The following is a 26,389-nucleotide window of genomic DNA, read 5'->3' on the forward strand; positions in this document are numbered from 1 at the left end:
AGAATCCCTGATCCTCCTGCCTACATCCTGAGTGTTGAGATCACAGGCACGTAGCACCATTCCGGACTTCTGTTCAGTCCTTATGCAGAATGACATCGGTGAATCTGCAGCACGTCCATGCAGTAGAATAAGCCCGGCAGACAGACTGCACAGCCTCCTATTCTAAGATGCTTCCCAAAAAAACGTCCTGAGACTCTGGGAAGAAGGTCACTCATTTCTAGCACAGCTTCTTTCTCAGCAGTTAACTATTTAACTTTACAGTGTGCTGGCTTCTCCAATTCTCAGATTTTCTGGACTATATCTAAATTTAATACAGAAGAGAGCAACACCTAGCTTCCCTGTGGCCTAACCTCATTTCCCATGTTAAATGTGTGGGCTGGCTACAACTCATAAGAATTATTAGAATTTCAGCATTGCTTCAGAGCATTTTTTTCCCCCTCCGTCTTGACGTTCTTCTTTCTCTTCCCTTTTATTGGGATCCTACACAACTTTGTAGTTCTCTTGCTTGAAGAGATTTCACAAAAATAGTTTTAATAAAAATCAGTATGCAGCATAGTTGCATAAATTGCCTCATGAATCTGTAATTCCTGAGGCTAGAACTCTGTCAACTAAAATAGTTTAACCTAAATCTTGGTACGTAGAATCATTAAAGCTGAGTTGGCTTTAACACAAAGCTCTTTGTGAACAGCCTTAGTAGTGTGTGTTCTGAGACAGCGCCAAAGGGCTACCTCCACCTTCAAAGAAAGGCTCTGATTTCCTGTTTTGTTTTATTTTACTTCATACGTATACAATCATATATTATCACCCCTCCCCAAAACTTTAATATGGAAGATATTAAAAGTAATAAAGACCAAGACAACTAAATATCTAGTATCCTTGAACTTCATGTAAAGCTGCAGTGATTTTTTTTTTTTTTTTATTAACAAAATTACCATGTGGGTTCTCACCTAGAACAGGAAAAGAACATGACTACAGAGAGATATCCCACAAGCTAGAGCACTGGGATTGTAAGTTCAAGCCTGGTGTGGGTGACATAGTAAGTCCCCGCTGCAAAATACAAAACAAGAAAGAAAAAAAAAAAAGAGAAAAGAAAAGAAAGAGATTGGTGGTGTGGGGACAGTACTCTATTACCCCAGTGTAAATGAAGAATGTTAGTCCCTTAGTTTAAGAGCCAGCAAAGTAAACAAACAAACAAACAAAAACTATGACCTCCTGGTGTTAAGTGAAATAAGAAAAGGGCAGAAAAGTACCGCATGGGTCTTCCACCAGCTTCTCCATGTGGCCTTGTACTGGGACACCACATTCAGTAGTTTGTGTGTTATCTATGGTTACTTCCGTGCTTCAGTCAGTAAGGGCTGAGGACACAGCTCAGCATTTACTGAGCATGCCCTAGAGCCCGGGTTCAGCTCCTAGTACCAATGTAAAAGCTGAAAGCCAGGGAGGGAAGCAGGGGAGGAAAGAGCAATAGAGAAAGCAGGAGGGGAGGGAGGAGAGGAGAGGAACCAAGTACCTGCGACCGAGTCTCTCTGGCCTGGAAACCCCAGAACTTTGCTATTTCTTAGATCAAGCTAAAGGACTTAAGTTAATAGAGATGAGATATGATAGATATTGAATTTCATTCAGAAATTTAGACCCCAAAAGATAGAAAAGACGTTTACTTCAAGTTTGACAATACAAATAGCCAAATCACTATGAGTGTAACCTTTATATAACTCCTGATTGTCTCAGGGTTCTCCCTGCTGTATGCACTTTGTTCTATTCATGTGTGTGTGTGTGTGTGTGCTAAGAAGAAAGAAAGAAAGAAAGAAAGAAAGAAAGAAAGAAAGAAAGAAAGAAAGAAGAAAGTGTTTTTAAAAAGAAAAATGTAGCCTGTGTCTGTAGGCTTTCCTGGGGTCCGTGGGCTACCTCACAGAGACTGAATTCCTACAGAAACCCAGCTGCTGACGTTGCTTCTCTTTCCCTTAGGATCAGAGGAAGGCTTGTGATCTCATGCCCAATTTGTATATCAGTTGCCTTAGGGCATGAATATCTGTCCACATCAGCCAAGAAGAAAACAAGGAACTTCAATTAAGCTTTGGAAATTCAAATCCAATTCAAGCATAATTCTCTCCCATAGACTAGAACAAAAAATATTATTTTTTAAATGATAACATTCAAATTCTCTCTGGGGTGTCTGAAGCATCATCACATCATCCTGAAGAAAGTTACTTTAGTAAGTACAGCATTTTCCCATAGTATTGAGGCATGTGATCTGCAGATGGGAACAGAGGCCCCATATTGTTCAGCGACCATCTCAAGACCGAACAAGTTGGGAGCTAAATTGAGTCTGGTTGACTTAGAAATCAGTGTCCTTCATACGGTGTCACATGACCTCCCAGGAATCCACAAAGACAAACTTGTATAAACTGATGGAGCTATGAGTTGATGAGTTCGCTCAATGTAGCATGTTGAAGCACACACTCATCAATGTGCCTACACTACACGTATGACCTAAAAGGGGATTGGTTGAGGACTGAAGGGTGGGGCCCTGATGTGTTAGGATTAGCATACGTCTAAGAAATAGCAGAAACAAACTTGCATCCCCTCTCTTTCCATTACTCAACATCACAGCCAGGAGGCCCAGGAGGAGAGGCTGCTGTAGCTTGCATGTGAGATGTCCCTACAGACTTCTGTGCTTGGATACCTAGTTCATACCAATTGGCACTGTTTAGGAAGATAGGTTGGAACATGTATGGGGTGGAGCCTTGCTGAAGGAAGTAGCTCACTGTTGGAGGACTTTGAGGCTTTACAGGCAGGTCTCACTTCCTGTTTAGTCAGCTTCCTGTCTGTGGATGCAGTGTGACCAGAGCCCTGTCAGCCTTGCCACCACGCTTTCTCCCCTACACCAATATAAATCATCTCCCCCTTCCTGCTGCTTTTTTGCCAGGTGGTGGCCCCTGAGATAAGAAAACCTAATGTAGGAACTGCCATCCTATGCTAAATGTGTTGATCTTACACTGCTGAGCCCCTGTCCAGAACAGAGGCATCAACAGTGTATTATTACAAGAATCTGAACAAGCAAAGATACCTTAATAAAAGTCAACGAAGGAAGGGAAAATTCTGGAAGAATCTAAATCCAGAATACTATCAAAAATTTAAAGGACAAAAGGAGACATTTCACCTTATGGGGCATCCTAAACCATGCACATAAGACAAACAGCTCTAAAGAAAGCCAGTGAGTAAGCAATGTGAACTAAGGCCTCCAACGCAGGCACCTGCTGGAGGTCAGCAGTCGAAAGCCCATGTCACTGTTCTGTAAAGCTTCTCAGCCAACTTTAACGAGCTGTTCTTGAGAAAGAAAAAGCAACTTCAGCACCCAGGAGCTGGCCCTGTGCTGTCAGCTAGGACTGGATGCACTCAGTCAGACACACTGTTGAACGTCAGTGTTAGACAGGGACCTCTATGACTTTGATGGATCAGGACCAAGCCAATATAGGCATGTCTGAACAGAGACAAAATACCTAGTATCCTCTGCAGTGTCTGCTACAAATGACTGCCTGCTGACTTACAAATAAACAGCGTCTAGTCTGCCTTCCTGTGGGCAAGTGCTTTGAGCACCCAATCATGGAGTCACCCTTCTTTCCTGACAGGAGTGACCTGCAGTGACACTCCCTTGCCTTTCTCCACAAATCATCTGGCATGAACCAAAGGCCTTGTTGGCTAAAACATTCCCAGCATCCTCCATTCTCTCCCTGTAAGCAGTTATAATAACCCAGTGTGTTCATCTGTGCAAGAAGGAAGTAGATGCCATAAGCTCCAAGACCTCGTTGGATACCTGGACCTCAGGTAGCAGCAAACCTCATATGCACTGTGCATTCCTCTACAATGCATATACATGATGAAGTTTAACTTATCAACCAGGAATAGTAAGAGATTAACACAGAACAATAACAACAATTCTATAATAAAATCGAGATGAATGCGAACTCTCTCTCAAAACATCTAATTGCACCATTTTCATCTTTCATCTTCCTCCAGACCATGGTTGACGCTGGGTAACTAAGTCAGAGAAAAAAAGTCTGCTTTATAGACACGTTCCCAGAGGACCACCTCTAGGTGAAAGGCACCATGAGGGGCAGCTGAAATTGTGGCCCCAGCTAGCACAGTCCCCATTCGGGTCATCTCAAGAGAACTCCATGACAAACTTATCTTTAAGAATTAGTGCAGCTTGGAATTTTAAAATTGGTAACCGCATTGCCAAGTATTGTCAGACTTTCCTCATTTAAAAGTAAGACTGAAATCAGATTTCTCCAAGAGACTGACTGCACTTGGGGTGTTAAAGAGCAACAGCTCTCTCTAATGGCTGTCTCCTGTAGTAGAAGCATAAAGCTAAATAAAGCGAGGGAGAAAAAAACTGGGTTTCATGTCACCACCATGGCGGAACGCACTTGCAGTTCTGATCCAGCACCATTCCTTTCGCTCCTTCCTCCTGGCTGACCAGGCCTTTGTCTCACAGGCAACAAACTGAAAGTGGTTTGTGTGCAGGTAACAATCTTCAGTACAGTTGTGCTAATTTATGGCATACATTTTATTAGGTTATTGACACTATTTTGCTAACTTGTAAAGTCCCGTCCAGATTGTAAACTCTTGGTAAAGTTGATCTAAATCCAACCATTCCTAATGGATTGGCTTCTGAATGGGGCCTTCATATGCTACCTACCCATCCTGCCCACGTGGATTAAAGTCACTGTACACATGCTGAGATCATATTGCTGACAGAGAATGAAGCATCGCCAAACCTTCGCTGCACCGAAAAGCTAGGGAATCTAATAGATTACGTAGAAACAGTTTCGTAAGTTCCGAGTCTCTGAACATACCACAAAAACAGGATCGTTGGCAGCTGAGTGTGGCAAGGCATTCGTTCCATTCAGGAAGGCGTGAACCAAATTATGAAGGCTCATAACTTGAGAGTCCAGTGTTCCATCCGCTCTATCAAAGCCTTCCAGAGCATTCCTGAGAGAAACCAGAGGGTGGGTGACTTTGTAAAAATCAAGCAACGACTCTACATTACCCAGCCAGCTTCTAGTCTGACTCTGGATAAGGATAGAAGTCAACATCAGTAGTTGCCTATGCGTTCTTTTGCCTCAGCCTTTTGTGGTAATCCTCTGTGAGGGGAAGGAATTCATTCAATGCTGCCCCTGCACCTGCTGGGTGACAGGGCTCTCCTTTGTGCACAGTATAACTGTTTACTTTTATTCTTGTTTTCTATACTTTTGAAATGCAGGGACTATGTTTGCTTCTTGTTTTTATTGCCAGGGCTTTTTTTACTTCTCCACACATGAGCTGTGTTCAATAAATGAATTTTGAATCAACATAAAAATCTTACATCCGTATTTCTCAGTGAAATAGACTGTCTGTTGTCTGGAAGACAGTTACCCTTATAACCAAACCCCAATGTCTCCCTTATCTTCTCTTGTTCCTGCCTATATTTTCAGGAAATTCTATCATCCACACCCTGACACACTGATATTCAAAAGTGTGATTACCTTGGAATCTCTGAAGAAAGTTTTTATAATCTGTTCTTGGATTTCCACCCAGTATCGACAGGATGGGTCCTAACACACACTGCATGTTCCTAACCGACCTTCAAAACAGTGATTATAATCCAAGAATCAAATTTTAAAACGACTCTTAGTTCAGATCTAGAGAGAATGCAGTCTGGTTTAAAAGCATTTTTATCACAAGGAAAAAATGAATGCATTTTTTTTTAAACGCATTACCCTTTGCCCACTTTTTTGTTTGATTATTTGAGGCAGGATCTTATTAGTTGGCCTGCAAGTCACTAGGCAGACCAAGTTGGCCTCAAACTCATAGAATCTGCCTGCCTTTGCCTCTGCCTCCCACATGCTAGGATTAAAGGTGTACGCCACCATGCCCAGCAATTTGCTTACTTTTTACACCACTCTGAAGGTGTGTCCACTTCCAGCACAGCTCCAAGCCCTGATACAGTCAGCAAAATTCCTACAACTAAGTTCTGCTTATGCTGCCCCTAGCCCCAAATCAATTATGCAATTTATATATGGGGATTGGAAGCTTGGAGAGACTGGGAAAGGACCTGGTTTTGGACAAGGTCACCTTCCCTTTCGTGGATGCCTCCTGCATTTGCATACATATTCATAACCATTCCTTTGTGGTGAGGGGAAACTGGTCACTGATCTCCAAGTTTCAAGTATGAGGTTATTATGCTGAGCAATACTTTGAGGTAAATCTGAAAAACTCCCCTGAGAGTCAGACCCCAGTGTACTACGATCTGTGGCTGATAAGTGCCAACACTTAAGAACATAAGTAAGAAAAGAAAATCAAAGCGTATGAGCACTGTGAAAGTATGACAGCTAATGAGCTGCCGTGCTTCCCAAGGTAATGCCTGTATATATGCTGAGATCAGACATTAGGATGGCATTGCACAGCCCAGCTAGAAGCTAATGAAACTACAGAAGTAGGAAGAGTATATTTCTCAACATCAACCCTTCCTTTTAAGCCTTTCTCCGATATTTAAATTTGTCTGCCAATACCTGTATTTCTTTGGTCCCATTACTACAACAAGCATGGTAGTCTAATGCAGTGGTCCTCAACCTGTGGGTCACAACCCCTTTGGAAAACTTCTATCTCCAAAAAAAAATTACATGAAGATTCATAACAGTAGCAAAATTAAAGTTATGAGGTAGCAACACAAACGCTTTGTGGCTGGGGCCACTACAGCATGAGGAACTATACTGAAGGTCCTCAGCATTAGGAAGGCTGAGAACCCCTGCTCTAAGGTGTTGAGGAAGAAGTCAGTGCTCACCTGAAGCTGAAGGTAGAGTTCTGGAAGAAGGGCGGGCTGTCAAACTTCTGCAGAGACAAGCAGTCCTGCACATTCCTTAAGGTGGGCAGCCTCTCGTTGTTTCTTCCTACTTTGCTTCTTCTTAGCAAACCTTCGTAGGTTCCATTGCACAGTGTGACCCGGCGGTTGTAGTCATCCAAGCTAAGATGTGTGGAGTTAAAAGCTTTGTAGACGGTGCCATGCACTTGACCCAAGCAAATCGATGAGGGTCATGGTCATTAGTTAATTCCCAGGGGCCAAGGTAGGTGTGAAAAAATACTACCCTTAAAAGTAATCATGGACAGAGACATTTCAAAAATGTGGCTGCCCAATCCGTAAATATAGGAGTAAATGGGTTAATAATTATCTTTCCATTCCAAAGACGGTGACAGGGCTTGCAAGCAAGGTGGTGACAACTGCAATTGTAATTGAATATGAAACATTAAAGGGGTAACACACTAGCCTCTATTACACTGAACCAAGCCAGTTTGGGAGTAACATCTATGTAGAACTGGGAGGCATTTAGACCAACTAGAGGCAAACAGGAAGCCAGAAAAACAGATAAAATTACATAAATAAAATGCAGTAATAAAACATTTTTAAGTATTCAACGTGATGAAAGCCTTCAATGCCATGATTTGATTGTCCTACATGGAACACACACATGCACACACATGCTCACATGCACATGCACACACAGTTATCAATGTTATACCCCATAACTTATATAATTAAAATGGTTTTTAGGCCAGGCACAGTGGTGCACTGTAATCTCAGCTGTAAGAAGCAGGTGGGTCTCTGTGAATTTGAAGCCAGCCTGGTCTACAAAGCAAGTCTAGGACAGGTAAGGCCGCACAGAGAAACCCTGTCTAGAAAAATACAATAATAACAATAATAATAATAATAATAATAATAATAAGTAGTAGTAGTAGTAGTAATAATAATTCTAGTTTGTATATGTTTATGTGAGTGTATGCACACACATGTGTAGGGCTACATGAACCTGGTGCTCATCTTTCCTTGGCTAGAAGCTAGCAAGCACTAGCGAGCCTCTATGCTCCACCTCCTTGAAGCTGAGTTTACAGACCTGCGTGAGATGACCAGCTTGTCATACGTCTGGCAGGTCTGGAACTCCAGTTCCAGTCTTTGCAATTCTCCTTGAGTACTCTTAATCACCAAGCCTTCTCTCTAGGCTGTGAAATAATATATTTTAAAAGTAAAAACTAAAAACTATACTGGGAACTGTGCGCAGACAGTTGGAGATTGGCAGCTAGGTGGTGAGTGTGAGACTGAGGAGGAGAGACGGTCACAGCGCGTGCTGCTGATGGCCTGGAATCTCATCATCAGAGATTCGCGGCTAGAGGTAGATTTTAGAGACACTGCTGCATGGGTCTCAGTGAGTGACGGGAAATAGTTGAGATTGAGACTAGAACAAGAACACGTGCCAAGAGACGGGAGCCAGGCCCTGAACATCAGCCAACCAAAGGCCTCTCAGGCATCATCTCCCACAGTGTGTCCCAGGGAGATGTCCTGTGAAGTAAAGAGTCTCAGAGGCAGACATGTTTGGCTTCCCCGGGACAAATAGTAAAATGTTCATCTTCTTCTATGGAGGCTAGAAGATGGTGTAAATATTTATTTTTTAAAGCATACTTTGAACTCAGTACTTCTTAGACTTACGTGATCATAGAAACGTGTTTTTCACACCACTTATGGAGAGACAAAGGAATGGTGGGGAAATGGCGTTCTATAGATCTGAGTGGAAATTGTGCAAGGGCATCTAGGGCATCCCACTAGCTGAGGCCTGACCTGAGAGCTTCCGGGCATGAGCGGATACAGAAGATGACTTCCTGTGGCAGGGTCAGGCTCCTCAGAACACACATCCTCCCCAGGGCGGGGCCCTCGGGGCAACTCTGTACCCAGGAACAGTGCTGGCCAGGGGGTGGCCCAGTTTAAAACGTGGGAATTTGGGAGAGAAATAGGTGAAGGAAGGCAGAGGAACCTCTTGACGAATCTTTTTCTGAGATACAAGTGTTACCCCCTCATCCACAATTTTGTCTTTCGTGGCTGGTTGCCTGCCATCCACTGTGATCTAAAGTAGCCCTGCAGTCCACTAAGAAACTAAAGTATGGGCTAGAGAGATGTCTCAGAGGTTAGGAGCACTGGCTGCTCTTCCAGAGGTCCTGGGTTCAATTCCCAGGTAGCACATGATGGCTCACAACCATCTATGGTGAGATCTGGTGCCCCTCTTCTGGCATGGAGGCGTACATGCAGGCAGAGCACTGTATACATAATAAATAAATAAATAAATAAATAAATAAATAAATAAATAAATAAATAGATCTTTAAAAAAAAAGAAACGAAAGTATTTAAAAAGAGAGTCTATGTTATGTTTGCATAGACCTTACTTCAGAACAATATTGTAATTGTTCTACTTTGTCTTTAGTTATTGTTGCTCTCTTACTGTGACTAATTCATAAATTAAACACTGTCATAAGTAAGAAAAGTCAGGATACTTAGGGCTTGGTGCTATCTGAGGGTGCAGGTACTCTTGGGAGTCTTGGAACATATCCCCAAAGTCAGATGGGATTACTAAATTGCAACTAGAAAAAGAAACGGGTCCAAGGGACCTCTGAAGATAGAATTCTTCCGGGATTCTGGGTCACTTATTTGCTCATGTGGCCTTCAAGGACTAAAAGATATTTTTGAGCCTCCTTCATCCCAAGGTCTGTGCTTCTGCCCCACACAACTCCTCAGGAACCTGTGACCCAGACACACCAGCTCACTTCCAGTGGCTTTTCTAGACTCACATGATGTTCCCACACCGAGCACCTACTGTCGAACCACACCCTCTTTGCCTTCCCCCATATCTAGCTGGGGTCTGTACCTTGGTCTGTTCTGTCTCCCGAACCATCAGCTCCACACCCTTGCAGACTTGTCCTGACTCTTCTTGGCTACATACACACACACACACACACACACACACACACACACATGCTTATTAGAGAATTTCTCAGGCTGCTTTGGAAATCATTGGCCACAAATTGATCCATGTACATGCAGAACGGCTGGATCTTACCCGCCCTGTGTTCCCTGTAGTGTGGCAGCACCAAGGATGTGGTTGGTGCTCAGCAAATGTCTGCATGCCGGAACTGCCCCTGATGGTAAAGCAGTGCTCCTGGTCCCAGAATGATGGCCAAATGCACTAACTCACAAATACGATTCCCATACACCTGCCTTTTAATTTGAGAGCTTTAATGTTTCAATTACTCTCTCCCATGGGGGAAAATGCCTTCAGAAATATGTAAACATGAGAAATACAAAGAAATATCGCATCTATCACCCAGAACTCAGGGACAGCAGTCTCACAAGCTCTGTTGCATTACCTGTCACACACAATCTCCCAGGTGGAGAATCTTGAGTTCTGACTAATCAGGGTTGGGTCATCTTGTCTTGCTGCTCCAAGCAGCTCGTCTGTGCACACGTCACACTCATTCTCCCCGGTTGCAAAGTTCCAGTAAGGCAAGGCAAAGGACTCGTTGCCAGTGAGTCTCTGGAAGCAAAAGTAAGACCCAACACTTTGTGTGTGTGGCAGATGCTACACAGAGGCATGTAAGGCAAAGACTAGTCTGCTTCTTGGCCAGTTTTATAGCAAAACTAGGACTACCAATCAGGCGGATAAAGAAATGTCAATATATAAAAGTATATTCATATGTCCACCAAGTATGTAAATCTCAACATACATTTGTGCATATGTGTAAAACGCAGTTGTTCTGCCTTAATACAGAAGAACATTTTCAATAATGCAGATGGAATAAACAAGATTTAAAAAAAAGAAAAATGTTGCATAATCTCACATGTAACATCTGGAAAGGAAAACAATATCAAATGCAAGAAAGTAAGGAGAGGGCTGGAGAGATGATCAGTGGTTAAGAGCACTACCTGCTCTTCCAAAGGACCTGGGTTCAATTCCCAGCACCCACATGGCAGTTCACAACTGTCTGTAACTCCAAGATCTGACACTCCCACACGAATGGACATAAATTAAAATTAAATAAAATATTTTTTAAAAAAAGAAAGTAAGGAGAGCTGGGAAGATGCAATTGTCTAGCAATCTAATGTCCAATAGGAGGGCAAAATCCACAACACTGAGCCATGATACACAGGTAATTTGCCAATACTCAACACGGAGAGAAAGGGCAGCTACCTGAAATGCTACATGGATAAATTTTCTTGACTAGTTTTCTCTGAAATAAGTGTCTCAAACATCACGTACTCCTTAAATGCAAATACATTTTAGATACTGAGCACACGATCTGACCCACCTGTAGCTCTCTTTCCAGCCACAACAAATGGTATCTGTGCCATGTGACAAATGCAGGCCCTTGATGTGAGAAATCTATGGCCTTATAGGGGCGTCCTGGACCTAAGACAGTTAGCAAACGGAGATCAGAGAACAGAGTATTTAAGAAGTTAAACCTTATCAGGGATACGCCTGTGTCCAAGAAGCACATGGTTTCTTACTTCAAAAACTATCATTTTTTTAAAACCACAGAAAGAATCATGGTAAAAAGAGTTTCAAAACCAATTAGCACTTTTACAAAATATTCGTTTTCATCTCCCAAAAGTTTAATTTTTAGCAGAGAGCTCGGAAACTTGGGTCATTTTCAGTAGTCAGTGTCCTGTTACACATTTTAGTTTTTCCGCAACAATGAATTACAATAAAATGCTGTCTAAAGTGTCAATCGTTAAGACCCAAATGAAATGCATTTTAAAGATTTTCTAACTTGTTCTTTTAAATTGCATAAATTCCTAACAGATAGATTACTTAATAATGTAGCAACTGTAACCACACTTGATGCTAATGCAGCCTTTATAGAGCCGAGAAAGAACTTTTTGAGAATGTTGTTTCACCCATCAATCAGCTAGACCTGCCAGTGACAGGCATGGCCACTGAGACCAGAAGAGAGAGGGGAAAAAAATACTGGAACTAATTTAGCTGGCCACCACCGGAACAGCCAATTTCAGCGAAGCGCTTTGGGCAATTTAACACCCTTCTTGCTGTGTGCTCCATCCTTCTCCTGCCTTTCACAGCAGCTTTTGATGGTTACACAGAAACGTCATCTCTCTCTGGTTACCTCAAAGTACCTATAGTAACTTCAGAGAGCTCAACAGGCACGAATATAAACTTAGTTCCTATATAGGACCAGAAATTATACTTTTCCTTTCCTCTTGAGAGGCTATTCTTCTCATCAAGTGAAAATTCCTCAGAGCAATGACAGGAAAAGGGTAAGGAAAGGCTTAGAGCCAGAGAACCCCTCGTGGATAAAAGAAGACTGACGCTTACCTGTGAGGCAGGTTTTAACAACACCGAGCTAAAATGTCACTGCTGTTGGCTACACAGCCTTTCTTTAAAAAAAAAAAAAAAAAAAGTTTTTTGACTAAAGAAAAGTTTCAAGTTTTCTACACAAAACAATGAGAGGGTCACCAGAGGATGGGAGCCAGTGACGTGGATGAAAGAGTGAGGTGCCACATGAGAGTGCACCATCCCAAGTAGGCGCAACCATTTTGTCCACCCTGGCACCAGGGAGGGGACCCGGAAGTAGAGACAGCAGCAGAGACGGCCACGTGTACAAATTAGTGTGAGAAGAATCTAGAATGGACTCAAAGTGTGCTGGAGGAAAGCAATGGCCTCTCCCCAGTCCATGGGTACCTGGGAGCAGAGCTGTGGTTGTTTGATTAATGAAGTACATGACTATCAACTTCCTGTGTCATGTTCCAACCAGTCCCCACATTTTAGGTTCTCAATATTGGACAAGCATCATTTTTCATTACTGTTGTGGAGGCAGAGAACACCTGCACCACGGCACGTTTGTGGGGGGGGTCAAGGGACAAGTTCCTGGAATCCGAGGAGCCCTCCCCCCACCCCACCCCACCAGCATTTTGGAGTTGTTTTGTCAAGGAAAAGTTTGTGTCGAGGCATAGGAGCCTTGAGCTCTTCTTGCTTAGCCCTGAGGGTGATTCTGCCTCTGTCGGGTGCTAAGAAGGTGGCGAAGTGAACATGATGCTTGTGGCCAGCGTAAGGTAAAGCCACTGCAGGATGAGTCTGGACACCTGAGTCCGAGCCACAAAACCCACATCAAAGCAGACAGAGAGATCTGTAACCTGAAGACGCCATCCGTGCTATGGGGGAGGCAGCCTCACGTGAACTTCCTCCAACTGAAAGGCTAAAGATGCGTGGGTTTAAGGAGTCATTTCTAATGTAGATGCTGCAAATCGGGACAAGGAAATGCAGAGCTCCTTGGCGTATGTTTGGTTAACTCTCTGGTTTGAAGAAAAGGCCAGAGCCAGCTTTCAAGCCAAAGATGATCTCCCCCCTGCCCCCGGAATCAGAAGGAATTTGCTTCCACTTTGCTCATGCCTTTGAGGATTAAGTTTCACAGAAAGCTAGGATTAGACTTTGAACCAGGAATATAAACTGGAAAGGTTTGAAGTGTCTGCAGGACAGAAAGAAATGGCTGTATTTGAACGACAGGCAGTGTTTGGTAATTCTGTCAGTCCTGAAAGTAACCTCTCTTGAGGTTGCTCTCCTGTTAATTAATTTGTATCAAATGGCTTCCCACCCCAATACTCCAACCCAGTCAGGTGACTCTAATAATGGATATTAACCCAATGGGAAAAAACCCACCTAATAATGTGTCTCGAACAGAATAATAATGGAGCCACACAAAAAAGTCATACACGCTGCAGTTGGCGATCTGGGGCTCGGTGCCGTTGGGTCCGAGCAGCCCCAGCCAGTGCTGTGTGGTGATCACGTAGTCTGGGTGGGCGCTCTTCTTCGCCAGGTCTAAGGCACTCAAGAACTGCTCCCGCTCCTGGGGAGTCAGAAAGTGGATATTCCGGCGCAGGACGGGTGGCTTCTTCTGGTCACAGTTGGGGCCGGTCCAGCCAAACTTGCAGCCTCCACAATTATAACCAGCAAAGTTTCCTGGTTTGTAAAAAGGGGACGATAGAAAGTGAAGATGAGGTTATATACTTTGGAAGAAAATCCTCAGTTGGAATTCCAGGTAGAAGGAAGCAAACGGATGATTATGGGGGGGGAGGGGGACGGGGAGAGGTGAAAGAGGAGGGGGAGGGGAGAGGGGGAAGAGGGAGGGGAATGGGAGGAGCGCCCTGGTTCACACAATGAAGACCAATGCCAGGACTTAGAGGGGGCTAGGCAGGGCATGGGGTCTCCAGGAGCCCAGGCCCAGGCCCGACACTACTTTCCTGCTCTTGAGCGAACAGCCTCTGTTACTATAGGGAAATCATTTTATTGGTTCATTCATTTGTTTGTTTGGTTGTTGTTAAAGCAAAAGAGGAGGTGGAGGGGAGGCAGAGAAGGAGGTTTTGTATGCAGAACCTCAGCATGTGTCTAGTTTTGGAAATCATGTTAGCAACATGATAGTTAAGGCAAAATAATGGCACTGGAGCAGCCCATGCACAGTGTGAGTGTTGACGTTGTACACACAGAGGGAAGATGATATAAGAACTCGGGGGTCATCTGGAAGCCAAGCGCAGAGGTCTCCAAAGACACTATCCCTGCTAGCACCTTGGTCTCAAGCTTCCACCTCCAGAACTGTCTGCACTCCTGTCACTGTCTCCCTCCTGTCACAGTCTGCAATGGTGTTTTGCAGCAGCCCTACTAAAGGATGTCTCCTGCCCTTGTGTGTTCCTAACGTGGACGTATCTCTTCTTTTTTTTAATTTAAATAATTTATTCAGATTACATCTCAGTTGTTACCCCCTCACTTGCATCTTCCCATGCCCCCTCCCTCCCTCTTTCACCCTCTTCCCCTCCCCTAGACTTGTGACAGAAGGGGACCCCCCCCATACGATCACAGCCTATCAGGTCTCATCCTAGTAGCCTGCAAATGGTCAAATAGAGGGCACCAGAATTCATGTCAGCGTCAGTCCTCACTCTCCACACAACTGTGGAGAATGTGTTGTCCATTGGCTAGATCTGAATAAGGGTTCTAGGTTTATGGCATGTATTGTCGTTGGTTGGTACAGCAGTTTGAGCAGACCCCCCTGGATCCAGATCCGCCAGCCTTGATGGTCTTCCTGTAGGTTTCTAGGGTCCTCTGGATTCTTCTATTTCCCCATTCTCCCATACTTCTCTCACTTGGAGTCCCAGTTGGAAGTTCCAGCATCTATCCCAATCTCCTGCTAAGTGAAGACTTTCAGGGGACGTCTCTGTTGGGCTAGTGTCCAATTATAAGTGAGTATAAACCATGTGTATCTTTCTGGGTCTGGGTTAACTCACTCAGGATGATCATTTCTAGTTCCATCCATTTGCCTGCAAGTTTCAAGATCTCCTGGTTTTTAATAGCTGAGTAGTATTCCATAGTGTAAATATACCACAGTTTCTTTATCAATTCTTCACCTGAGGGACATCTAGGTTGGTGGAGCATCTTTGAGGTATATTCCAAGGAGTGGAATAGTTGGGTCCTGAGGTAGCCCTATTCCCAGTTTTCTGAGAAAGTGCCAGATTGATTTCCAAAGTGGTTGTACAAGTTTGTACTCCCACCAACAATAAAGGAATGTTCCTTTTCTCCACATCTTCGCCAGCATGTGCTGTCACTTGAATTTTTTATCTTAGCCGTTCTGATGGGTGTAAGATGGAATCTCAGAGTTGTTTTGATTTGCATTTCTTTGATGACTAAGGACATTGAGAAATTCTTTAAGTGTTTCTCAGCCATTCAATATTCCTCTGTTGAAAACTCTGTTTAATTCTGAGCCCCATTTCTCAATTGGGTTATTTGGTTTGGTGGTGTTTAATTTCTTGAGCTCTTTATATATTTTGGATATTAGACCTTTGTCAGATGTGGGGTTGGTGAAGATCTTTTCCTAGTCTGTAGACTGTTGCTTTGTTCTGTTGACAGTGTCTCCTGCCTTACAGAAGCTTCTCAGCCTCATGAGGTCCCATTTATTAATTGTTGACCTTAAGGCCTGGGCTGTTGGTGTTCTGTTCAGGAAGTTGTCTCCTGTGCCAATGAGTTCCAGGCTTTTCCTCATTTTTTCTTCTAAAAGATTTAGTGTCTCTGGTTTTAATATTGAGGTCTTTAATCCACTTGGACTTGAGTTTTGTGCATGGTGATAAATATGGATTTATTTGCATTTTTCTACATGTAGACATCAGTTAGACCAGCATCATTTGTTGAAGATGCTATCCTTTTTCCATTGAATAGATTTGGCTTCTTTGTCAAAACTCAAGTGTCCATATGTGTGTGGATTCATCTCTGGGTCTTCAATTTGATTCCATTGATCAACCAGCCTATTGCTGTGCCAGTACCATGCTGTTTTAATTACTGTTGCTCTATAGTACAGCTTGAGATCAGGTATGGAGATTCCTCCAGGGGATCTTTTATTGTCCAGGATTGTTTTAGCTACTCTTGTTTTTTGTTTTGGTTTTTCTTCCCAATAAGGAAGTTGTGAATTGATCTTTCAATGTCTTTTAAATTTTGTGTAGGTATTTTGATAGGAACTGCATTGAATCTGTAAATTGCTTTTGGTAAGATGGCCATTTTTACTATGTTAATTCTCCTGATGCACAAACAAGGGAGATCTTTCCATCTTCTGATGTCATCTTTAATCTCCTTCTTTAGAAATTTGAAGTTTTTTCAAACAAGACTCCTGTAATGTGCTCTGCACACCCAAACCTGGCCTGTCCTTGCTAAGCTCTGCTCTCTCTTCCAACCTACACCTCTGAGCCAACACTGGCTGATCCATTGGCTTAATAAACAACCCTAGCACTCAGGAGGCACAGATGGTAGGGTCTCTGTGAGTCTGTGGCCAGCCTGGTCTATGGAGTGAGTTCCAGGATAAGACAGTCAGGGTTACACAGAGAGGCCCTGTCTGGAAAATAATAACAACAACAAACGAGATCACGTCCAGCATCTGGGTAGCATCTAACTTTAAAAATGCTGGTTTGTTCCACAAAGGAGACAGTGATAAAAATCACTGTTGTCTGGCAAATCATAAAAGTGGATTTGCTGCCTTGATGTCAAGAAGTGCAAATCCTTTGAATCTGCTATCTGCAACAAAGCATCTCTACCTTCTCACACCCAGGGGACAAGAACCAGTGAGCGAACGCTAAAATGCCCCTGAGGAATGGTGGATAATTCTTTCACCTGCAGTTGCACTCGAACCTCGTGGGTTTACTACTTTGGACATAATCAACACCTCATCCATTAGGTGGTAGTGCATTTGAGGGAGAAAGTTTAATCATTATTCCCACAGGAAGACACTAGTGCTTATCTCCAGAAGATTAGCGGGTGACTCCAAGTACTGAATGCAGATGACCAGCTCCCTGCTCAGCCACTGCCACCGTCTCATGCCCCCAGGATTATCACTTATTCTTTTTGTGCCTGAAACCCCGTTTCCTTATATTTCTAAATCCATCCCTGTGCGAGCTACCTATCCATCTTTTTTATATTTCACCAATCCTCTCTATACCACTTTTTGGCAGAGCTACTTAAGAGGGCGTGAAACCCAGGGTTTCACACACACTGGGATGTGCCTCACCACTGATATGCCCCAGCAAGTCAGAAGGAGCTCAGCTGTGTCCCTCAGGCACTTGGAATCCCCTTTATTGGTTGATGTTTGGCCTTTAAGGAGGCCTAGCTCAGTGGTGAAGCATTTGGTCTCCATCCCCAGCATCAGCAGGACAGAAAGAGAAAGAAGGAGAATCCGAGTCACCCACTGAGGTAGCGTTTACACAAATAGACCAGGCTGGCCTCGAACTCCCCATCAATCTGCCTGCCTCTGCCTCCCACATGCTGGGATTAAAGGCGTGAGCCACCATGCCAGGCAATTGGCTAATATTTTATGCCTGAAGAACACTTCCTTCTCAGTTGTGCAGTCAACCCTGCAGCTGTTTTTCAAGTCTACCCGAGAGTACATGGCCATCTTTCTCCAAGGGAAAAGAGACCATGCCCAGTGTGAGGCAGGATGCCAAAGCTGCACAGGGAGAAATGCACAAAGGCAAAGGGATTGTGTGCTCTCTGATCACTGAGTGTGTGTGTGTGTGTGTGTGTGTGTGTGGTGGGTGTGTGGTTCTGGTTGTTCATGTCTGTATATGTCAGTGTGGGTTTGTGTATGTGTGTGCATATATCCATGTTAGAAGTCATCAAATACTTTCTATCAGTGTCTACTTTATTTTCAAACAGTCCCTCACTGAACCTGGACTCACCAGTCCAGCTAGACTGTCTGTCCGGCCAACAAGCTCCAGGAACTAATCTGACTCCACCTTCCCAGCTCTGGAATGGCTCCGAGATCAAGATGCCTTGCTGCTTTGGCAGAGGACCCAGGTTTAATTCCTTGCATGCATATGGCAGCTCACAGCTGTAGGTAGCTCCTGCTCCAGGAGATCTGGTGCTCTCTGGCCCCCACAGACTCCACAGGCACCAGGCATGCATGCACTTGATGCACACATGTGCATGCAAGCAAACCCTCTTAGACACAAAATAAAAACAAATAAATCTTTTTTAAATAATAAAGTTTGGGGGAGCAGTGAGAGAGGCCTGAGGGACATGAAGGCAGTTAGCTGGGTTATCTGAGGGGACTGTGTAGTTCATCACGCTTGCTGGGCCTTAATGAAAGGCCTTCGGCCACAAAGCCCAAGCGATGGGCACCAGGATCAGAACTTGAAAGTTTTAACACCTTAAAGTTGATAGTTGGTTTTACATTGCCATAATTAAAATACTCTTTATCACAAAATAAGTCAAGAAAGTCATAAAACAAGGTCACCAGAGTTCTGTTTATCTCAGTCACCCATCCTACAAATATAAAAATCATTTAGAAGCAAGAAAATAACAGTAAATTTTAAGTGCACACTGAACCTGGCTTTTTGCATGGTTTCTGGAGACCCCAACTCAGGTCCTCACAGCTGCAGATGCTTCACCAGGCCAACCACCTCCTCAACCCTTTCTATGCAGTTTTTCATACTACATTTAAATAGTAAGGAATAACATACTTAAATTGTATAGCAGTGACTTTAATAATACTTACACTAAGAGATATAAAAATATTTTTGACTCTTGAGGTCCTGATGTAGAAGTTGAGTTAGTCTTGGCTTATGTGGTAATTTCGGCACAGCATTACTTTCTCATGACTCTTCTGGTCAATAACTGCCTTCCTCACTTATTTCTGCAGCAAATAACTTACTGAACTTACAACCTAACTACAGTCAAAACTAAACAGGCAGTGTGAAACCAAGGGGGCTTGTATTTGGAAGGGGGTACATGGGAATCTCTGAAATTTTTTTTCCAATTTTTTTTATTAATTTATTCTTGTTACATCTCAGTGGTTATCCTATCCCTTGTATCCTCCCATTCTTCCCTCCCTCCCATTTTCCCCTTATTTCCCTCCCCTATGACTGTGACCGAGCGGGACTTCCTCCCCCTGTATATGCTCATAGGGTATCAAGTCTCTTCTTGGTAGCCTGCTATCCTTCCTCTGAGTGCCACCAGGTCTCCCCCTCCATGAGGCACCAAATCTCTGAAATTTTGACCTAATTTTGACCTAATTTTTATCTGAAATAAAACTGTCGTTTAAAAATTTTTTTTTCTCTTTCCTAGGAAGAGCAAAAGGAAAAAGTTGCGATTTCTAGAAATTGGGTTCCATAAGATTAAAATGCATTATTCACAAGTATAAAGTTGCCAAAGAAGAAATATATTTTACTCTAAAAAAAAAATCTTGAACTGAATATCAACAATGCCTTCCTCTGTTGCTGCAGCTTTTTATATTTTCAGACAAGTTGACACTGCTCGTGGCTTTGGTCTGAAACTTTCCGAGCTTGCCATGTCAAAATAAGAGTTCTGCTCCAAAGAGTTCCTGTGAAAAATAAGTGTGCTATTATAGAGCGCCAAGAATGGTGTCTGCGGCACAACAAGCTCCGTGCTAAGCGCTGCTGCTGATAGTCGTGGCAGAGCAACCACTTGTCCTCACTCTGCCCACCGTGAACCCGTGAGCATTACGTCCAGTGGCTTCCTTTCTACACGCCATGGGCTCAACACGCTGAGTGTAAATAAATGTCGTGTGAGTTAGTGATGGAGAGAGAAGGCATTTATTAGGCAGCACTGGGGAGTAGGCACGCTGGGGAAGTGAGCACTATGAGAGGGCAACATACCTGTACTGCGGGAAAAATAAAAGTAGAAAGAAACCAAATTTTGTGGGATGACAAAAGACAAAATAAACAGTCCTGATTCGGGAGAAGACCCCCACTGCTTCACAGCTATGATGAGCTATGATGAAGTGGAATGGAAGCAGAGTCTCACACACACACACACACACACACACACACACACACTCACTCACACGCTCACACACTCACTCACATTCACACACACTCACACACTCAAACACACAACAGCTTGCCAGAAAACATTTGCTATTCATCATTTATAATCCAGAGGTTTTCTTAGTCAAAATATTTCTTTTCTGCATGTACATCAGGCCCCTTCTACTTTTATCTTGCAGACTTGGCCTAAAGGATTTATCAAAACACTGAAAGCAAAATACTGAAAAACTATATAACATGCTATGTATTTCTTCCAGTTTCATGGTTGTATCTTGCACCAGCTTGAAATGAGCTACTCTCTCTTTCACGCATCAATGGTAAGACATGCAAGTGGGACACGTTTGAAAAGATTATGGAGTGTTGCTATTGGTGGGAAACAGGGAAAGTAGGGGAGAGATGACTCCAATATATATCGCCTTGAGTGAAATTGTCCTTGAGCAAAAATTAAACTTAAAGAGTGAAGCTCCTCTCCTGGCTTAAAGCTGGGAGGAGGAGAGAGAAACATCTACACACCACAAGTCCCTACGTGCACTGCACGGCTCAAACTCAAAAACGCTATTAGACTAAGTAAGCTTAACGACCACCGATTAGTGAGTTTACAAGGAACTCTAAACAGCCTATTCCTTTTAATTAGAGATTCTATTATTTTAATAACAATACTTTATACTCACACAGATTCTTTCATCTGCAGAGCTCAGAAAGGTTTTACAAGTGTGGTTTCCTCATTATCCCCATTTCAGAGATTGGAAAACGAGGCAGTTAGTCACTTGTGCAAACAAGAAGCTCGCAGCCAACTGTTCAAAAACCATTTGGTGCCCACGGATTTCAAAAGCGCAAGCACACAGCTGCAAGTGGCATCTGCTCATAAACGCCCAGGTGAGCCTCAGAATGCCACAGCCAACACCAAAGTCTCCTGAAGTGTGGCTCTTTCTCACAATTACACTCAGCAACTTTTTCCCCAATTTATCCCAATAGAAAATAGGAAAATCCTCTCTAGAGTATTGGGTCAGGGAACTTGTTTATTTAATTTTTAATCTTTAACTTTCCATTATGAAGCTAAAGCTTCTCTTTCCAGCCTGTAGTCAAAAACATGGAGTCACTATCTCTTCCCAACCTGTAGTGGAAGGTATGGAGTCATTATTTTCTCAAAGAATGAGCAAATGCAAAGGTCACCAGCACGCCACTGGCCAGAGACTAATTTCTATTTCTTCCTTAGAATCTTCAGGTTGTCCAGGAGAGTCCCAGCTGCTCCATTTGCAAATGATTTAGCTGGCTCCCAGAGCCAAGGGCCTTTGGGATTCTCAAAGTCAGGTATAAACTCTATAGAGCACATGAAAACTATTAAGAAAGCAAATCCCTTGCTCTTTAAGAGAGGGAAATAGAAGACCATTTGTGCCTGTCTTTGAAACCGTTGACACATGACCAAATGATGACAATTATGTATACAAAGCAATGTTCCATTGCAAGCCTCTAAGACTCAGTTTTGTGTCTCAAGACTCAGGCAGGGGAGCGGGAGAAAAACCACCCAGCCAACAAGAATGGAGCCAAAAGGTCAGTGAGGAAGTAACTCAGTGGTAGAATTATCTGCCTGATGTGTGTAAGCCCTAGGTTCAAGTCCCAGAATTTCACACACACACAAAAAAAATTTTTTTTCTTTTTAGTAAGTTGAAAAAGGAGAAAGAGGTGATGGGATCATTGCCTTTCTCTTACAACCTGGGATGGGCCTGAAAGACATTGTGCTCAGTGGAAAAAAAAGTCTCCACTGTACAATGGTGCCTGATTCCTCCTAAACGAGGCACCTAGAGTAAGGAATTATCTACCAGAAAGGGCAATAGCATGGTTACCAGCAGTGATGGCAGGGAGAAAAGGCAGAGGCTGCTGTGAGTGGGTATGGGCTCGCAGTGGCGAGTGGTGAGTAAGTTTTGGGTGTATCTCTGTACCGTGGTATTGTACACGTAAGAATGTGCTATCAAACTAAGGCCCATTTTAAGTGTTCCCACAAAACCAGAAAAGCAAGAGCACAAGGGGACTTCTTGGAGGTAGCAGACCTGTGCATTGCCTTGGCTGTGTGAGAGAAACAGGGGTGTAAAACTATACACGTGTATAAGCGTATTGAATTGTATGTGTCGACTGTGAGCAAAATTTTGTACGGCGGTTATACACCCAAAAGCTGGATGAACGGGGAAATCTATCAAGCTGATATTATGAAGCACACATCTTAAGCGAACTTAACACATGTGTGTATGTAGCACAGAATGGTCCTGAGGTGGGAGGTGAGCCACAGGCAAGAAGACAAGCCCTGGAAGGCAGCCGCTGGAGGTGCAGACAGTGCGCCTTGAGGAGGCTCCACTTGAAGAAATTGGCCTCTGGGAAGGCGGTGTCTTTACATCAGAAACTTGAGTACAGGTCCTACTCCTGACCCATCGCCCCCTGTTTTATTCCAAAAGTAGGTTCCTGGGATGCCTTCTCCTCTGCCGGGTCCTGTCCTGCCCACTTCCACTTTATTAAAGCAAATGTGCTTTCACTATCCAAGTGAAAACTACAAAGATGGGGTAGGATAAGTTAGCTGTTTTTTCTGACTTACTAAAGCATTCTGCACAGGACGCTAAAGCAGAGACGCTCAGCTTTTGAAAGACACAGCACTTTGCTGTCTATTGGCATGGAAACAATTGCCACAGATGGCTCTAGAGGTTTGAGAGAAAGATTACCCATGTCCCTGTGGTCTCCAACACCTCAAGTGTGGAATCCAATGTCCCCCCTGGAATTGAAAGCCTATGCTGTAATGGCTCAGAAAAAAAAAATGGATAATTCAATATGCTATCCTAACTTTGGTCACAATTAATTTATAGAACATAACTGGATGTAAAAATTCCTTTGGATCACATAATTTATCATGATAAGGGCCCGGATGTGACTCAATGTTGCAGCACCTGCCTGGCAAACACAGGGTCCTGGATTCAATCTCTCAGTACTTCTACACAACAGTAGTGAATATTTTATAAAGAGATCATGAGGTGAGAATTTTCGGAGCTCTCACACCTTCTCTTTGTGATGCCGTTTCAGACCCTGACCCAGCTGGACCGTCTGTGCTCCCCTGTGTTTCAGCAGCCCCGTGAGAAGGCAGAAATATGCCAGAAGGGAAAGCTGTGTGCAGCTGGCTGCCAAGGGCTTCGTTGGAGCTGCCGTCTGCAGGTTTTCTGAGCTTTCAGACGCCCTGCCAGACTGATGTGTTTATCACAGTTGTGCACGGTTTCTGAGAACAAGAAGACGCAGCAAAGAAGACAATTTAAGAACCCCAGGAAAGCGGAAAAAAATGGAGATTCATAGAAACGAGTATTAGGAAAGACCTTGGTTGTAAAGAAACAGCAGTGTGCAGGTCTAAGAGTGCCCAGTTGGAATTCAGACATTGGTGGAAAGAAACCACTGATCTCTCATAGCACCCCACTGAGGAAGCTGCTTTGCCCCGTCTCCCCAACTTTGGAAAAGCCACAGTCCGGGCCTGGTTTGAACAAGGCAGGTGAACCCTGTTTGTGGTCTATTCAAACCTGAGAAATGCTGAGGGCAGAGCTCTGTGGCACCTGCCTCCTTTCCCGCTGCCCACTGCCAAGCCTCACCCAGCGCCTCAGCAAGTGCGAACCCATTGCAGGAGAGGCCCCAATCCATCTTGAAAGGACTTGTTCTGGTTTCAAAGCAGGCTCTCCATCTCGGCAGCCTCCCCTCCCAACAAACAAGGCAAAGGTATGTTGGCAAGTGTTCAGGAACTCAGGCGTGGCCCACTTAGTGTTGATTTGGTTTTCATAAGTACACGTATAGGGCGTGAAAATATAACCAACACATCTGCCTTACTGAAGAGAATTGCCACCAAAAGCAGCTAGCCCAACAGTTTGTCACCAGTCTGATCTCTCCCCTAGAAAGGATCGCTTTCCTATCTAAGATGTCCCACCAACTCTCAAATTCAGAGAGACAGTGGGATCTGCCCAAGGGCCTCACCTGTGCACTTGCATGTCCGGTTGAAGAATTTTCTCGGCCACTGCTCACGGTCATCCTGGTTTCGAAGGACGTAAGGGCCGCTCCAGGGCCTGGTGTCGGTCTGCACCTCTGTGCACTGGCCCCTGCCCTCCTGAGATCCACAGATGTTGGCTGACTCTGGGCCCAGGGGCGGGCAGCACTCTTTGGTCAGCACACCACCCAAGGTCATGCAGACGCGGGGAAACTGAGCCTGCGCTCCGAGCAGAATTCCACAGCCCAGGCAAGCCAGCAGAAGCCCCCACTGCACAAGGCCCATGCCTTCTTAATTGGGAGACCTGGCCAGGCTTCCCACCTGTTTTCTGTCTGGCTTTTCTCCTTGTCTTCCACTCCTGAGTCCTGAAGCATTCACTCACTCAAATCTTTTTTTTTTTCTTTCTTTCTTTCTATTTTTTTTATTCTAGTCCTTTCTTCTCCCCTCTCAAAATTCCCACCTAAATCACATAACCTACATGTGTGCACATGTGTACGTGCCCATGCACATGCTATTTTATGAGACTCAAACAACTAACACAAATTTAATTTCATCTTCAGCTCCTCCAGCACCAAATTTAATGAGGGGAGTGCTTCTCGCCAGTCTTCCCGTTAAGCCAGGCTCTGTCTAATTGAGTTAATTTACAGAGTGCTCCAGCCATACTGTTTATTATGCTGCCATTTCTAAGCCCCCTCCTTCTCCCCTTAGCCCTTGACTTTAATTGCCTTGAACTCAGTTCAAAAGCCAAGCTCCGTGTTGCCTTTATTCTCTGGGGCTCGCCAAGCCACGGGGCCTGGTGGGGCTTGGGGTGGGAGGGGCTGGGAGAAGGCATCATTAGGGGGATTATAACTAGAGAAATCCCTCTTTGTTAGCACATGACCCCAAGTGCACAATGAAGCTGATAAGGTGTCTGGCTTTGTGTCAGGAGGGCAAAACCAGCCTCTTTATTGGGCTCATGTGTCCCAGCCAAGCTTGTGACCTCAGACTTCCCAGTGCGTCAATAGATGCAGAGAGGATTCTGCCAAAGGCCCTTCACAGACCTGTGCATTGCTAAATACATTTCCCTCATGACTGCTCACTGGCATGGGAGAGAGACCGCCACAGGAGATCACGCAGCCCCCGAAATAAAGAGACGTTTATTACAGACTGTTTAGACAAGGAACTGCTTTGTCACATGGTTAGGAATCCTCTTGCTTCCAGATAAGAAACCCCTCACCCCCTTCTCTTATTAGCATGTCGATGCAGCAGATTTTTTTTCGTAATTTGCATGGAAGAGTATGTGACCAACGGTTCACGATCGTCATCATCTCTCTGTAAGGAAGGCAATGGGACAAGCTGGAGTAAGGCTCACAACAAACTCTTCTGATTGCACTAAAGTTTGGCATAATCCCTCTGTAGTCTAGGAAGGAATGCCCCTTCTTCTGGGGGTACCATGGGAGTGTGCAATGGACAATGGTGGCATTTGTCAGAGCGTGTGTCCCTTCCTGGCGGGACTTGGACTGTCTTCGTGCTGTGAGACCTGTACAAACTGCTGGCTTGAAATTGCTCCAGCTGCAGGCTAAGAATGCCTTATACATGGAACTAATGTATCTAGTATTAGATTTCAAAGGAATTCTTTTTTTAAAAGATTTATTTATTATTTATACACTATTCTGCTCCCCTCTGTGCCTGCATGTACACCTGCAGGCCAGAAGAGGGCACCAGGTCTCATTATAGATGGTTGTGAGCCACCATGTGGTTGCTGTGGTTGCTGGGAATTGAACTCAGGACCTCAGGAAGAGCAGGCAGTACTCTTAACCACTGAGCCATTTCTTCAGCCCCTCAGAGGAATTCTTAAGGTTGAGAAAAGTACACAAGAGCCAGGTGTGGCCACGACTTCAATCTCAGCATTCAGGAAGCAGAGGCAGGTGAACTGTGTGAGTTGAAGACCAGACTAGCCTAAGTTTCAGGACAGCCATGGCTGTAGAAAGATACTGTCTTAAGAGAAAAAGGAGAAAGAAGGAAGGAAGAAAGGAAGGAAGGAAGGAAGGAAGGAAGGAAGGAAGGAAGGAAGGAAGGAAGGAAGGAAAAGTTCACAAGTGTCCCTATGCAGGTGATCTGGGCTACCCCTGTGACATTAGATCTGACTAACTTAATGATAGTTTCTACCTCTGGGTTCTAGACATTGAATGAGACTCTTGATATGTACAGGTAATCAGCAATATAAGTGT

General features: G+C 44.1%; 1 protein-coding gene across 1 annotated transcript in view; it reads right to left on the bottom strand.

Moving 5' to 3' along the window:
- Dct (dopachrome tautomerase) overlaps positions 1-24,573 on the bottom strand; it is a 40,284-nt gene extending 15,711 nt beyond the window's left edge. The window contains exons 1-6 of the mRNA XM_051160962.1: positions 24,170-24,573; positions 13,527-13,826; positions 11,164-11,264; positions 10,225-10,391; positions 6,824-7,003; positions 4,857-4,992 (exon numbers count right to left, since the gene is read on the bottom strand). Coding sequence (XP_051016919.1) covers positions 4,857-4,992; positions 6,824-7,003; positions 10,225-10,391; positions 11,164-11,264; positions 13,527-13,826; positions 24,170-24,464 — 1,179 coding nt within the window. The 5' untranslated portion in view covers positions 24,465-24,573. The remainder of the gene's footprint in view (positions 1-4,856; positions 4,993-6,823; positions 7,004-10,224; positions 10,392-11,163; positions 11,265-13,526; positions 13,827-24,169) is intronic.
- Between the last annotated feature and the right edge of the window lie 1,816 nt (positions 24,574-26,389).

Source organism: Acomys russatus, chromosome 18, assembly GCF_903995435.1.
Source record: "Acomys russatus chromosome 18, mAcoRus1.1, whole genome shotgun sequence".
Lineage (NCBI taxonomy): Eukaryota > Metazoa > Chordata > Mammalia > Rodentia > Muridae > Acomys > Acomys russatus.